This window comes from Emys orbicularis, chromosome 5 (genome assembly GCF_028017835.1).
Source record: "Emys orbicularis isolate rEmyOrb1 chromosome 5, rEmyOrb1.hap1, whole genome shotgun sequence".
NCBI classification, from domain to species: Eukaryota; Metazoa; Chordata; order Testudines; family Emydidae; genus Emys; species Emys orbicularis.
Genome location: NC_088687.1, coordinates 11,145,721 through 11,161,911, shown reverse-complemented (window position 1 = coordinate 11,161,911; position 16,191 = coordinate 11,145,721). Strand labels below are relative to the sequence as shown.

General features: G+C 48.7%; 1 protein-coding gene across 1 annotated transcript; it reads left to right on the top strand.

The window, feature by feature from the left end:
* The first annotated feature begins 5,304 nt into the window (after positions 1-5,304).
* Positions 5,305-15,184, top strand: DCTN6 (dynactin subunit 6). The gene is made up of 7 exons (XM_065405123.1): positions 5,305-5,352; positions 7,406-7,470; positions 9,180-9,285; positions 10,614-10,702; positions 11,606-11,653; positions 13,715-13,857; positions 14,721-15,184. Exons 1-7 carry the CDS (start codon positions 5,330-5,332, stop codon positions 14,817-14,819), a joined length of 573 nt encoding a protein of 190 aa, XP_065261195.1. The 5' UTR covers positions 5,305-5,329; the 3' UTR covers positions 14,820-15,184.
* The last annotated feature ends 1,007 nt before the right edge of the window (positions 15,185-16,191 follow it).

Sequence of the window (16,191 nt, the reverse complement as noted above, 5' to 3'; positions counted from 1 at the left end):
TCCTCCCACAGCAGGACAGTTTATTACCCCTCTCAAAGGCTGGCAAACCAGGGCATGCAGAGGAAAGACCCCCAAAGATAAAAGTGAGCGTTCCAAGAGCAAACAAAACACAGACATCAGCAAACCAGGCAACGTACAGTTAAGGTGTCATAGCCGCGTGCCCCCTTGGAGCACTACACAGTCCCTCAGGCTGATCACAGTGCATTTCCCCTGCTGTCCAGCTGCAGCAACACGCACTCCCTGGATCAGCGGTGCTGCACAGGGGCCCAGCAGTGGTCCATTGCAGGAGATGAACCAGAAGGGTGATTGGCATAGACAATGGCAGGTGGTATTAGGGAAGGGTGATGTTATATTCCCAGGGTTAGCTCCACAACAGGATTTAGACACCTAACTGCCTGATCTGCTATTGATTATGCCCAACAGTGCGGGGATTTGCCTGGGATGTGGCCAGGCATCTGATGTGCATAGGTTGGGATGACACCTTGGTGCCTGAGGAACAGATTGGGGAAGTGGGACACCTGCAGACAGTGATCCAGGATGGTGGGATAGACCCATAAGCCTGGACCAAGAAAATAGACTTGGGAATGCCTTCAGCATCTGCAGAGTAGTACAGTTGATTAAGAAACATGAAAAAGCTTTCTCACAACATCCTGTGGATTTCAGGTGTGCCACCCAGATACTGGACACCACACCCACCACAGTACATCCTCCAGTTAGCAATTGCTCCTGCTTTGGATCAGCTACTGTAGGAAAGGATAAAAGAGGTGTTGGAAGCTAATGTAACAAAAGAGGGTCACGGTCTATGGGCTGTGCCCACTGTGCTGGTTAAGACAAAAGACAGGAAACTGCACTTTTGTGTAGATTCCTGAAAAGTGAACCAAGTCACCCATAAAATGCCTATCCCTTACCTAGAACTGATGATTCCTTACTGGCATGAATGTCAGCAAGTTTCTTCCCTACTATCGATGTAGCAAGTGTACTGGCAAATTCCCATGGTGCCAGAAGACCAAGAAAAAACTGCCTTTGTAACACCCGTGGTACTTTATGAATTTACAAGAATGTCATTGGGTTATGTAATGCTCCAGGGACGTTTCAGAGATTGGTAGAGCGTTGCCTGGGCTCTGAGAACTTTGATACTGTTTTATTGTATCTAGACGACATCACTATATATTCAAAATCCTTTGAGAAACATTTGCAATACTTGCATGTGGTATTTGACCTATCTGGGACATATGGTGGCTACTGATCCAGAGAAACTGAAAGTGGTAGAGGAGTGGCCAATACCTGCTGCTACAGTACAAGACGTTCTTGGGATTTGTCAGTTATCACCGTTGATTTCTTAAGCACTTTGCTAAAGTTGCTCTGCCATTGAGTGAACCGCTAAGAGAAACACCGGAGGTAAGAACATTTCTAAAGCTGCCCCGGTAAAATGGAGGGCATAGTGCAGCATTTGAAGAACTGAAATCTCCCCTAGTGCAACCACCTATCCTGGTATATCCAGATTATGAACTACCCTTTGGAGTGTACATTGATGCCAGCCACAAAGGATTGGGAGCTATTCTTGCCCAGGAGCAAGATGGCAGGGAGTGAGTTACTGCTTATGCAAGTCAGGGCTTAAAGAGATCTGAAAAAAAAAAAAAAAAAAAGACGGGAAATACAATTTGTTCCAATTGGAATTCCTAGCGTTCGTCTGGGCAGTAACAGAAAAGTTTCAGCATTATCTTACGCAGCCTCCTTTGCAGTCTTTACAGAGAACACCCCATTGACATATTTGCAAACCGCAAACTAGGGGCATTGGAGCAACCATGGGCTTCCTGTCTGGCAAATTATAACTTCACTATCAGAACAACCGACTGCACAGAATTCATGTGAATGCCAGTGTCGTCTAGGCTGCCACAAAAGGTGATTCCAAAAGAAGACTCGGGTGAAAGGGAGGCTTTAGAAATGCCGCCGTTTCTAAATGTTCCTATCGAGGAAGTACGGGTTTATTAACAATATTACTATGAGTGCGCAACTGGTGAAAGAGCAATTATCAGTGGTTCACTGTCAAACTAAGAGGGTGTATCTAGTGGGGTCCTACAGGGGCCAGTCCTGGGTTGAATACTATTTAATATTTTCATTAATTACTTGGATAATGGAGTGGAGAATCTGCTTATAAAATACGCAGATAACACAAAGCTGGGAGAGGTTGCGAGCACTTTGAAGACAGATTTAGAATTCAAAACAACTGACAAATTAGAGAATTGATCTGAAATCAACAAGATAAAATTAAATAAAGACAAATGTAAAGTACTTAAGAAGGAAAAATCAAATGCACAACTACAAAATGAAGAATAACTGGCTAGGTGGTAGGACTGCTCAAAAGGATGATCTAGGGGATATACTGGATCACATATGAATGAGTCAACAATGTGATGCAGTTGTTGAAAAGGCTAATATCATTCTCTGGTGTATTAACAGGAGTGTCAGACACGGGAGGTGATTGTCCCACTCTAGTTGGCACTGGTGAGGCCTCAGCTGGAGTACTGCATCCAATTCTGGGTGCCACGCTTCAGGAAATAGGTAGGCTTACCTTCAGTCAATATGGAGAACAACTGATGGCTTCCTCTTTATAACAGCCCTTAACATAGCTGAAAACTGTTTTCAGTTCCCCTTCAGTCGTCTTTTCTCAAGACTAAACAGGCCCAACTTTTTAAATCTTTCCACATAGGTCAGGTTTTCTAAACCTTTATCATTTTTGTTGCTCTCCTCTGGACTCTTTCCAATTTGTCCACCTATTTCCTGAAGCGTGGCACCCAGAATTGGATGCGGTACTCCAGCTGAGGCCTCACCAGTGCCAACTAGAACAGGACAATCACCTCCCGTGTCTGACACTCCTGTTAATAATACACCAGAGAATGATATTAGCCTTTTCAACAACTGCATCACATTGTTGACTCAATGGAAGGAGATTTAGGTTAGATGTTAGGAAAAACTTCCTAACTCTAAGAGTAACAGGAGTACTTGTGGCACCTTAGAGACTAACAAATTTATTAGAGCATAAGCTTTCGTGGGCTACAAATTAAGCTCTGGAACAGGCTTCCAAGGGAGATTGTGGAATCCCATCACTGGAGGGTTTTAAGAACAGATTAAACAAACACCTGTCAGAGACAATCTGGGTTTACTTGGTCCTACCCCAGCACAGGGAGCTGACAGCGATGACCTCTCAAGGTCCCTTCCAGCCCTACATTTCAGATTCTATGACCAACAGGAGAGATTTAGAGAGTCCCAGCCCATAATACCCAATAGCCTGGCGGTTATGGCACCCACCTGGCATGCAAGAGAATGGCAGAGCAGGGACTTACCCTGTCTCTCTGACAGTCCAGGTGAGTGCAATAACCACTGAGCTACAGGTTATAAGAGAGGACACCACCTCCCCCCCCCCCTTTTTTTTTTGTGTGTGTGAGAGAAAGGGCTGACCTGACACACCTAACTCCAGGAGAGGGTTCACAGCTGTGACTCCGGGCAGGTACAGCACCAACTCTCCTTGAGAGGCAGGGCTCAGGCCCCACCCCCTCCTTGGCATTTCCTAATGACCAGTTTAGGCTGCTCCCCAGTTAATGTCCTGGCCTTTGGAAATCCCTTTCTCTCCCCATGCACTGTACAGGGCACTGAGCACTTAACTTGGGACTGAGGAGTCTGCTGGGATGCAGGGTGCTTAGTTAGATGTTTCTATATCCAGCACTGCAACACCTGAGCCCTTGGCTGGGATTGGGTCCCCAGCCCAGACAGACAGACTCCCGCTAGCATGCCAGAAATAGAGGCTCGGCTAGCCACTGACCTCAGACCCAGAGGGCTTGAGAGCCCAAGCTGCCACATCCCCACTATTTTTCGCATGCTGGCTTGAACAGCACAAGCACAAGTCTGCGGGAGGCTTGCTGCCAGGTGCAGTATAGACTTCCCCTGAATAGCTCCAGCCCCAGTTCCTATTGTCATCCCCCCCAGGACTGTTAGCACATGGCGGTACTGTGTGCAGTGTCCACCTCCCTGGCCAGCATTGGGAGTCTGAGAATTAGTCGCCTGGTGCAGACAGGGCGGAGCAGCCCAGGGCAGCACTGAGCCATGGGGCTCACGTGGGAATACCCCGTTTGTGAGAAAGTGAGAGGGGCACCATGGCAGGGACTGGGAAGGACAGAGGGGGTGCTGCAGAGCAGCATGCTGGGCACCCCCACACAGTCCCTCCCTGCCAGGGGCCCCCAGCCTGACCCCCTGCGCAGCCCCTCCCTGCTTGGGACCCCCACCCTGCCCCCCTCACGGGAACCCCCACAGTCCCTCCCTGCTGGGGACCCCCAGCCTGTCCCCCTCCTAGGCACCCCCACACAGTCCCTCCCTGCCAGGGGCCCCCAGCCTGCCCCCCACACAGTCCCTCCCTGCCAGGGGCCCCCAGCCTGACCCCCTGCGCAGCCCCTCCCTGCTTGGGACCCCCACCCTGCCCCCCTCATGGGAACCCCCACAGTCCCTCCCTGCCAGGGACCCCCAGCCTGTCCCCTCCTGGGCACCCCCACACAGTCCCTCCCTGCCAGGGGCCCCCAGCCTGCCCCCCTGCACAGCCCCTCCCTGCCAGGGGCCCCCAGCCTGCCCCCCTGCGCAGCCCCTCCCTACTTGGGACCCCCACCCTGCCCCCCTCCCGGGCACCCCCACAGTCCCTCCCTGCCAGGGGCCCCCAACCTGCCACCCTGCGCAGCCCCTCCCTGTTAGGGACCCCCAGCCTGCCCCCCTGCTCAACCCCTCCCGGGCACCCCCACACAGTCCCTCCCTGCCAGGGGCCCCCAGCCTGACCCCCTGCGCAGCCCCTCCCTGCTTGGGACCCCCACCCTGCCCCCCTCACGGGAACCCCCACAGTCCCTCCCTGCTGGGGACCCCCAGCCTGTCCCCCTCCTGGGCACCCCCACACAGTCCCTCCCTGCCAGGGGCCCCCAGCCTGACCCCCTGCGCAGCCCCTCCCTGCTTGGGACCCCCACCCTGCCCCCCTCACGGGAACCCCCACAGTCCCTCTCTGCCGGGGACCCCCAGCCTGCCCCCCCCCCATCCTGGGCACCTCGCGGTCCCTCTCTGCTGGGGACACCCAGCCTGCCCCCCGCCAGGCCACGCGGCAGGCAGGCCCCGCCCCAATCCCCACACCGCCCAGGGGCGGGACCGCGCCCACACAAGGGCGAGCGCGCAGAGCGACGCCCTGAGCCGCCCCGGCCCCGCCCCTCTCCCGGCCAGGAAGGCCAATCGAGCGCTGACGCCGAGAGCCGCCCCCCCCGCCCGGAGCGCAGGCCGAGCAGTCGCTGGCCGATCGGGGAAGATGGCGGAGAGGACGCAGAGCAGGTGAGGGGGCCGCTGACACCCCGGCCCGGCCCGGCCCGGGCGAGCGAGCGGTCACTGGGCAAACACCCGCCGCTGGCCCGAGCTCGGCCCTGCCAGTGTAACGCCCCGGCCGCCGCGCCCCGCTCCCCGGGTCTCCCCCGGGCCTGCGCGGGTCCCCGGAGCTTGGCCTAGTTCCGCGTCTCTCAGCCTCGCCACCCCCGGGACGGGGGGTCACAAGTGCGGGCCCGGGGCCCGGCCGCACGTCCCAGGGGCCGCACGGTGCCAGGCGCCAGGCCGGGGCAGCGGGGCTCGGGCTGTGGGCAATGGCAGACCCGTGTTTCCGTGGGGGGCAGGAGACAGCAGCGGGTCAGGGGCCGGGCGCTGGGTCTGTGAGCCGGCCGGGTTGGATGGAGGCGGCCCTGGGGGAGACGCAAGACCCATCCAGCTCCTGAAAGGGGCACAGCAGTCTGTCTGGAAAGGCTGAGACCCACTGGGTTCGGGGACTTCCTTGGGTCCGGCCCTGGTGTCCGTCATTCAAGAAAGCTGTTCCTCCGTCCAGGGGGGTTCGGAGAAGACCCCTGAGAATGATTAAAGGACTGGGAAACGTGCCTTGTAATGAAAGATGTTTCCAATGTCTTTTGGGAAAAGTTCTCGGTAAGGGGGAGTGCTGGCCCTGTGAGTTAGGGGTGTCTGAAATGCAAGCAGGTCAAAGAGAGGGGGTGGTTGGTGGAAGAAACTGTGGGGCTTCAAGCCTTTCCTGTTGATGGAGGAAGAAGCGCCCTAGCCAGGGAGCACCCCATTTGCTTCTCTTTCTCTAACGAAAGAGCTGTCCCACTACAGTTCCCTTCCCCTGCCAGGAAAAGGGGGGAGGAAAGAGACCCCCGCACCTCACTATCTCTCCCATATAGGGTGTGGGGAAGAGAGAGACTTCACAGCTATTGCATAAACGCTGTCTTTAAATGTCCTTAGACATCCATCCTGTAGGAAATTCCATTGGGTTTTCTAAAATTCCACAGGTTAGTCAGCACCTGAACCTCCCCCCCACCCACCCCCAACGGTATATATAGATTCTCCATCTTGGTAGAAATTGGGATGGGGAATCCAGAGATGTGCCACTGCATGCCCTGACACACTGTGTACATATACTTTTGTTTGGCTGGTCACAGTCCTGCCTGCAGATGTGAACTTGTTTCAGGTCCATTTCTTGTCTTGTTCACTTTCTTTCTAATCCCATCCTATCTGTGGATGCTGAAGTGCTGCATTATCACACAGCCTCAAGACCTGAGTCTGATCAATATTAAATACTACTACTGTCTCCCATGCCATCTCAATGCAGTTCAGTGTCTCCTTTCTTTGTGTGTGAATGAAATGTTCCCTGTAATCACGTGACTCAGACTTTTTGGCTCATCTCTATTTAGTTAGTGCTGCAGAGATGAGAGGAAATGCAAAACAGGTGTTTATGAATCTAGAAAGAGTGGCTATTTTTATCTTTCATTTCTTGGCAGAGGATAGATTTAAAAAATTCACATTTAGAGCCCCGAAGTTTTTTCTCATTGGTTTATACAGTTATAAATTGGGATGCTCAAGTGTCTTTTTAAATGTATGTATGATCTTGTGAACTGTGGAACTCTGAAAATGTTGAGCGTATAGGTGCAAGTTGGATGGAATCCGTTAGAACGGGTAGGCAACCTATGGCACGCGAAGGCGGCACGAGAGCTGATTTTCAGTGGCACTCACACTGCCTGGGTCCTGGCCACTGGTCTGGGGGGCTCTGCATTTTAATTTAATTTTAAATGAAGCTTCTTAAACATTTTAAAAACCTTATTTACTTTACATACAACCATAGTTTAGTTATATATTATAGACTTATAGAAAGAGCCCTTCTAAAAACATTAAAATGTATTACTGGCACGCGAAACCTTAAATTAGAGTGAATAAATGAAGACTCGGCACATCACTTCTGAAAGGTTGCCGACCCCTGCGTTAGAACAAATCTACCCAGCTTTCTTAGGCTTCTTTCTTGGCCTTAAAAAGCATTATGTTTATTTCTTTTAATATTAATTTTTGGTTGCAGTGTGAAGATTGCTCCTGGAGCTGTTGTCTGCGTGGAAAGTGAAATCAGGGGAGATGTAACTATCGGTAAGAGAGATTACAGTGCTGCTTCTTTTGTCTTGTTCTTCCCCAGAAGCACTGCTCTATTGAATTTGAATCAGTACTTCTGAAAACGGAAGGGAGTGTATGGAGCCCCAGGTCTCTGGTAGACAGTAACTACCCAGGATTTAGTGACAGAAGACCATGTGTTTTCCCAGTAAGTTATCTGTGGAATGCTTGGGCCTCTGTGGTGGAAATCTAGGGCAAAGTGAAGACTAGTGCAGTAAATTCTGTCTTGGTGTCACAGCTATCAATATTTCCTTTGACACAGTGAAGACCTCGGGAGTGGCACATGCAATCTGACTCACTGTGAAATGCATTAGACATCTTGTCACAGAGCACCCACTTGCAGTGCCCTCACCGTCTGCGCTGCTCACGAGTCATGAATATATAGTTTAGACTAGAGGGCAATTTTGAAGAAAAGTGGTAGGTTTCAAACTGGCTCCGCTTTCATACACACGTGCATAATTTACACACAGTCCTATTGAAATCCATTGGACTAGTCACATGCATAAAGCTACTTATGTAAGCATTTTTAGGAGTGAGAGTTAAATTCTTTCTTTTTTTGTTCTTTATATTATGGTACCACAGTTCGCATAGTATAATTCCCCACAGAAAACCTTTGTTTACTGAAAGTTCAGGGTGCATGCACATATCTGCATGAAGTCTGCCTTTCAAGAATTAGTGGGGTCCTGTTGTGTTTTAAATTGGAAACCCAAGAAATGCTGAATTAAGCTTGCGCTGTCAAACAAGAACTCGAACTCTGGCCCTGTCGAGATGTCAGCCTAACACCTCTTCTTGCAGAGTATCAAAAATGCGCATCACAGAACATTGCTTTTATCATTTGATTCATGTATATACATCTCTAGTCCTAAACCCCCAATCCACCCAGCTTTTCTGCAGGCAGATTCCTGTGCATGTGCAGAACAGCAAGCAGGATCAGTGCCTGGCCTTTGCTTTTCTCATGTTCTTTAATTTCTGGACTGGGCACATGAATCCTGTATATGGAGACATGCCATCTCTGTGTGTAATGGCCATTGGAATTGTAGGGTTCAGTTCTCTATGTATGTCGCTTGGCAGGATTAGGCCTCTAATACAGAGTGAGCAGTTATTGCCTTCAGTGTGCTTTTTGCCAATCAGAAACTTGGGCTGAGGAAGGAATCTTGTATTTGTCTGACCATAAAGAGTTTCACATAGCCCACCCACTACCCAGTTCAGGTTGTAGTAGTCTAGCTTTCCTGGGGTCACTGATAAAATGAAACTGTTGTGGATGGAGATAGGGGTGTGCGCATATTTATTCAGGCCATAGCTATAGGAACAGGGCTAAGATTGCTTGGCATTCTTATTTGAGAAGCACAGCCTGAACTGTTTCTAACATTTAGATTTTGTTTTGAATTCTGACATTCTTGAATGGTCATACTCATTGTCCAAGGACATACAGGGAGACTGGCAGATCTGGTTCCAGGCCAGTGCCTTAACCACAAGTCCATCCTGCCTCTCAGTTGAGTTAAAATGTATTTTTCCTATGTTTCGGGTAATCATGTCCATGTCCCTTTCCTTTGTTTGTGGAATTCTTGTGGTGTTGAAACACACATGACACATCTTCAAATGATTTCCCCGCTTGGAGCCTTCTCTCTGATTTTAGTAATATCAGTTGTTTAGATTCTGCTAGTAACAAGCTTGTCTTGTTTCCACAGGACCTAGGACAGTGATTCACCCTAAAGCGCGAATCATTGCAGAAGCAGGACCAATAGTGATTGGTGAAGGCAATCTCATAGAAGAGCAGACACTGATCATAAATGGGTTAGTAAGAATCTTTCCAATGCTGCTGAAGACACAAATATCTATGTTTAATACCATCGCTGGCAGGCTCAGCAGGCGGCTCAGGACTGAAAGAACATAGAAGATAGATTATCTCTCAGCCCTAGAATTTGTCCCTCCAGATTGGGGCAGTGAGTGGGAAACCTCAGCTGTGGCTCCCTGTGTTGTACCTGTTCTGGGTTAAGCAGAGGACTGGAGTCTCCTGAGCTGTCACTCTAATTCATTTACCAAAAGTGGTGACACTTGCCACAGCTGCACAGTATTAGCTGTCTGGAACCAGTTATAATCTTTGGGGGCAGGAGAGAGCTGGCCCAGGTTTCAATGCAACATTGGGCCCTAAAACTCTCTCAGCCCAGTACTGCTATCATTGTAGACTCTGGTCTGCCCACCTCCTCAACCACAAGGTCATGTTTACACGGCCTGAGAGGGAGAGAAACCTTCATCACCATGTTAGAAACACAAATTATTCCCATTTGTGCTTGTAAAATACCTTTGTCACTTTGTCTAGAAAAAAAAATTTGCCTGCAAAATTCTTCCCTCAGCTTCATGATAAAAATGGGAGATACGCCGCAAAAACCAGACGGTCAGCCCTTTTGAAATAGCTAGCTTTAAACGTTGCAGCACGTTCCTTGAGATTTGTCTGGAGTGTAGGTAGGGCCGGGGCTTGAGCAGCTTTTGCCTTCATAGCAGTATGGTGGAGCAGCAGTCACACCACAAAGCTGGGGTCTGTAAGTTACTATTGCCTGCTTTGTGTTTCCCTCTGAAATGGCCTCTCGGAGAGGCCGTATAAGGATGTTATGATTTAGGAAACAGTCCTCTTCATCCCTCTTTGTGTCCTCAGTATGTCATCACTACTGAGATTCAAAACCTGGCTTTAAGCTTGCTGTGCTGAATTTGAGGTTCATCTCAACCCTCACAGCAGGCTTGAGGTCAAGACAACATTTTACAAAAGTTTCAAAGCTCATTAGAAATGTTTCCATGGTTATCTAAAGTTCCAGTTTTTCCAGCTCTCCTTCAGACTAACCCCTTCCTCTGCTCTGTTTGTATCTTAAACGCTGCAGCATTCAGTGACTGCATGGGAATCTAGAAACTGACTAGTCTCTCTTCATTGTCCAGGCTGGGAGAAATGCACAAGTAAACCAGCAACTGTATGTTTAAAATTAAATGAGATTGTTTAAATGGGTAGGATTTAATAATCTAAAATGCTGTAGAGATTCCAGGGAAGGACCCTTTGTCCTTTCACTTGATCTCTAAGGAGACACTACCCTTTGAATGTCGAGTTCTAAATGTATTCTTCAATCCTCTTGCAGATATCCTGAAAATATTTCACCAGACATGGAGGAGGTGGAAGCAAAACCAATGGTCATTGGCACCTATAATGTTTTTGAAGTTGGCTGTTGTATCCTTGCTAAGCAGTGATGTAAAACGCAAACTTGAAAACGTTAGTATTCTATATTTTCAAAGCACTGTACAAACGTTAACTGTCATTCCATTCCTGTGAGGCAGTTAACTTTTATTCCCCTTTTACAGAGGGGAAAAAAGGACGCAGAAGAGTTAAGTGATTTGCCCAAGTTAACACAACAAGTCAATGGGAGAACAAAGATTAGAATTTGGGGCTTTGAAGTCCCTTCCTTAGTCCATTAGCTCATGTAGCATCTCATGATGAGCTACCTATCTGGGACTTGTATCCAAGGATTTTGTTTGTATTTCGTGTCAGTCCCAAGGGTTTTGTTTGTATTCCGTGTAAGTCCTTACATATCTTTTTTTTACACCAGCTTGGGAGCTAGAAGGAAGAACCACAAGGAAAACAAATATGTGCACTGGCCGCAACCTGCTCTCGTTTGCAGTGTTGAAGGATCTGGAGACAATTTGTGTTCAGTCAGAAGAGGGCGACTCTTGTGGTTTGAATTTGAAACTCAAGTTAGTCATTTGAAAACACACATCTTTGTATGAAATAACATGGGGGCTTTATAGCTTTCAGGACACAGGAAGTACAAGATCTTTCTGGATTCAATGTGACTAAAAAGAAAAAGGTGAAATATTAGGCAGCAGTAATTTCCCACACGTTGTCAAACTATAGGCCTTTCTGCGTGTCTTGTTGGAATACAATAGCCATAACTTCAGTGTCCTCCCTAAGCAATGAAAATCAGTGCAGGACACACACGCGTAGGTCCATGAGCACCTTCCTTGCTTCCTGAGTTGTGGGTTTATGTTTTTGAAGGAGGGATTATGTGGGTATTTGTTGGTGGGAATTTGAGATATGGGCTTAGAATTATATATTTTCTTTAACTATAACTTGTAGGTTCACAAGCAATGAAAATGGGAGATAACAACGTAATTGAATCAAAAGGTAAGTGTTACTAATTGTGTCTTCATGCTGAAATCATCAAACACTTCTTTGGCAGGTTAGATGCCTGTTTCATTATGTTGTGTTCTGTTAAAGCCAGGGGGTTTATGTACTTGCCTGTTGCGTAAGATCTAGTACAGGGGTCTCCAACATGCAGCCTGCAGGCCACATTTATTTCCTGCGGCCCGCCATAGACGCCGACTCCACCGGCAGCCAAGCTCCTCTCCCCCCGCCCCCCTCCACGAGCGCGCCGTGGCCCCCCCTGAGCACACCACATCCCTGCTCTTCCGCCTACCTCTCAGCACTTGCCGCTGCCAAACAGCTGTTTGGCGGCGCTTAGGACTTTCCAGGAGGGAGCGGGGATGCGGTACTCTCAAGGGAGGAGGCGGAGAAGAGGCAGGGGCGGGGATTTGGGGAAGGGGTTGGAATAGGGGCAGGGAGGGGGTGGAGTTGGGGCGGGGACTTTGGGGAAGGGGTTGGAATGGGGGTGGGGAAGGGGTGGGAAGAGGCGGGGCCTCATGGACTAGACGAGCAGTCTGAGGTATGAAGTTCAGCATGTATGATTCTTTGCTGTGAGCAGTTGGGAAGAATGTTTGTTAAAAGTGGCAACGTATTTTGTATGAATAGTTACTTTAAAAAGTTCCTGCCATTATGTTGATAGATTGTTAGTGTAGATCATCATCAGTGTTACTGATCACATAAGGAATAGTTACAGGTGTTTATATCGTATTGAAACCCCTCTTCGTATTACCGTTTTAAAGAAGCTAATATATTGACTTTTAATAGCATACCATATTACTCTTCATTTTTTTTTCATTTTTGACTATACGTTTGTATCGTATGAAAAGGTTTCAGTGATGCGGCCCTCGGGCCAATGTACTAGTCCTCATGTGGCCCTCGTGGTGATTTGAGTTTGAGACCCCTGATCTAGTGCAGCATTGCTTTGGCATCTGTTAAGTCTTCTCTCAGGCCATGTGTACAGTAGGAGGGAAAGGGGCAAAGGTGTGCTTTTTAACATGGTAGCTGGTCAAGGTAAACCCTGGTCAGGAAGCTGCCCAAGCAGCATGTGTTAAAACTACAACTGCCTTTGTCTGCACTAGAATTGTAACATGCCGGTGTTAACACCACACCTTTTTTCCCAGTGGACTATTCCCTACCCTTGCAGGGGGGTGGACTACATTATTGAATGGCTTGTGCCATCTCTAACCCCTGTGATGCCAGTCCATTAGCAGCGTTCCCATTTGAAAGCACAGAGCCCAGCAATTTGAAAGCAACGTTTAATTGGCCTTCAAAGTGGTGAAGAGGGACCGAATGCAGCGGTGGCTTCTGTTCCTGCCGCAGAGCTACTGAATTGGGATCAAAAGAGTTTCAAGTGAATTTTCTAATGACTTTGCCTTTTGGATGCTAGTCTATGAAAGCTAAACTTCTGTTGCCTGCAGGCCATCTCCTGATACTTGCACAGATATGAAACGGAGATTGGTAACCAAGGGAGACGTGGGAGTGAAATGAAGACTAAGTTGGGCGGTGCCCAGGATTGGGAAGGGGCTCAAAGATGGCATGAAGCCAGCTGTGTGGCACCCCCCCCCCCTTGGGTGCTGCAGTGAGTGCACCTCACAGGATTATTGACTCACTCCAGAGCAGCTGTGTGCACACTCGGTAACTGTGAATGCAGCTTCCTCCCTGTGAGACTGAAGTGATATACATTAGATTTGATTTGCATGTTGTATAGAGGATCTGTGCCAGGGTCGCAGCGCAGGGAAGGTTTTCCTGCACAATCGGATGAGGAAGCGGCTGAGTTGCCCTGAGAGACCAGGGCATGGAAGTGCGAGCACTGTGCAGTTACATGAAGGGAACGGGGTGGAGGCAGGTCTATTGGAGCAGGCGTGAAGGCTGGTAGAAGTCAGGATAGAGAGGGCTGGGCAAGCGAAAGGAGTGTTTGAGACCAGGATGGCAGTTCGAATGTGTGTGACTATTGCCCGTCCTGGCTCGCAGCACTCCGGTTGCTTTGATTGTCTCTGCCTCCCCTTTCCAGCCACGGCAAGGGTGTTTTTCTCTGTTTTGCAGCCGTTGTTGGTCGGAATGTGATTCTGACCAGTGGCTGCGTCATCGGGGCCTGCTGCAACATCAACACGCATGAAGTGATCCCGGAGAACACCGTGATCTATGACGCGAAGTGCCTTCGCCGAGTGCAGACCGAACGGCCACAGGTGGGTGTCCTGTACTGCCAGGGCATGCGGTCTGCCGCTCCTCACTGAGCCACGCAGTTCATTTCCATTCAGCTGAAGCAGGCACACTACTCCAGGGCAGAGACGAGCTGCTAAACATGGGAACCAGGAGGGGGAAGCAAAGGCTGGGAGCCAGATTTGCAGAACTTCCTTCCAGCAGGAATACACACTGTGTCACTCCAAAGAATGGCCCTCCTCAGCAACCCTGCATAGTCCCTCTGGGGCAGCAGCCAGTGGCCCCCTTTGAGGTTCACTATTCTGCTCTTCCAGGAGCACATTTAGTCTTGACAGCTTCTTAACCAACTATACTCTGGTCCTTCCCTGGGAGCTTCAATTTAATTTCCTTCCATACAGTTGGTTTGCAGTATGTCAGAATTCACTGGGCCGGACTTTGAAAGCCTGTCACCTAGAAAATATCTGGAGTGTGTCTCCCCCTAGCTGCCCAATACAGCATAGACATATGCCTTCTGCACTCAGGTTAAGCTTCTGTGCATATGCCCCTTTACTTGTCTGTGTTTAACCGTCCAGCCTTTTGTCTCCATAACTTGCAGTGCTGTTACAGTAATCCAAGTGCCTTGGCCCAGGACCTCTCTAAAGCATGTTAGTGTCCGGGTGCCTTGGCTTTACACAGATGGGTGCCAGTCCCACAGTTGGCTCTGCACTGTCAGACTCCTGCATTGGGTTGGAGTGCTGTGGCATCAGTGGAGTCTGCCCATACACATCTTGGGGCAGGATTGGGGTCTAAATTAGGTGCCTTGCTTACAGAGCCAACTCCACTGTGTTTAACATGCCTTTGTTTCTTACCCCTTGCCAGTGCTTGTCTAATTATATGTTGTTCCTTCTAGCCACAAACACTGCAGCTGGATTTCTTGATGAAAATCCTGCCAAATTATCACCATCTAAAGAAGACCATGAAGATGACATCTACTCCTGCAAAGAGCTGAGCATTTTCTCCCCAAGGTACCATTCCCTCATCTGCAAAAGGAGTTGATTTGGGAATTTCCCCTCCATTTCTAGCACTCCATACACACAGGAAGTAGCTGATCTTCCTCATGCGTTCCATTGGGAGAAAACGGTTTTTGTTTTTTGTTTTTTACTATTTATATTTAGTAAAATATCTGGATCTGAAGTCTGATTGGCGGTTGCCTTGGTATAATATTGTACACAATTCCTTCTGGATAATAATGTCACCAGTTACTCTGGTGATGTAGGACAGAAATTGTCTTTCAAAGGGGCACAAAAGTGGCAGATGATTAGAAAATATTTCACAGCTTATTTTATGCTATTAATAAAGGTGTTACCCTCCCAACTTTTTCATTTTAATGGTCCTATTGGCTGAAAGTCTTCAAGATGAATGTCAAAATGACTAGAGGCATCCTGGCCTCGCAGGGAGAGCCAATAATACCAGTTCTTATTTACTGGTGTTATGTTAGCACATCCAGGGGCTCACAGTTTGTAGTCTAAATAGATTAACTCCTGTGCTCTTATCTCAGCTCTGACATTGCCGCCTGGGTGGTGGTGGTGGAAAAGACACTTGGTTTGCCTAAAGCGACAGAGAGTCCTGTGGCACCTTATAGACTAACAGACGTATTGGAGCATGAGCTTTCGTGGGTGAATACCCACTTCGTCAGACGCACGTGGTGGAAATTTCCAGAGGCAGGTATAGTGTTTGAGGCAGCTCCTCCATTTATTTACTGTGATGCTGCCCTGACTCTTATGGCCTGGCAGAACCTCGAGGACGTCTCCTCTTCTAGTGGCGGGGAGAGAATGGCTGGCGAAAGGTTTCTGCTGTTTGTTTTAAATAGACTTCAGAAATTTCAAAAACATCATTCAATGTTCAGTCTTTCTGAACCAAAGCCCCATCTCCGATCCTTTCTGATTGACGATTTAATACCTTTGTGTTAAACGGTGTGTTAGAACACTGGAAAGAAGTTAGTTCAGGAAATGGTGTATTCGATAATCAATGAGTTGTTCTGACACTGTTTCTAAAACAAAAGGAGCCCTGTCCTGTGTGTGTACTGAACCGTGTCAGCACTCACAGGGAGTTGTAGAACAATGGAGTCTTCAGAGGAAGGACCTCAGGAGTGAATATTGAAAAGTGCCCAAAGCCTGGAACAGAACCTTAGCCGAGACCTGCAGACATTTACCAATCCTTCAAACCAGAATTCATTTTCTTGGTGAAAAGTTGTCTTTATTTAAAAATAGTAGAGAGGGTGAGAGCTGCCTAGGGGAGCTGGACGTTAATTCTAATGGGATTTGTGGGTCTGAGACCCTAAATCAGTTCTGAAATTATCAACCTGAATGCTTTAGGGAGTG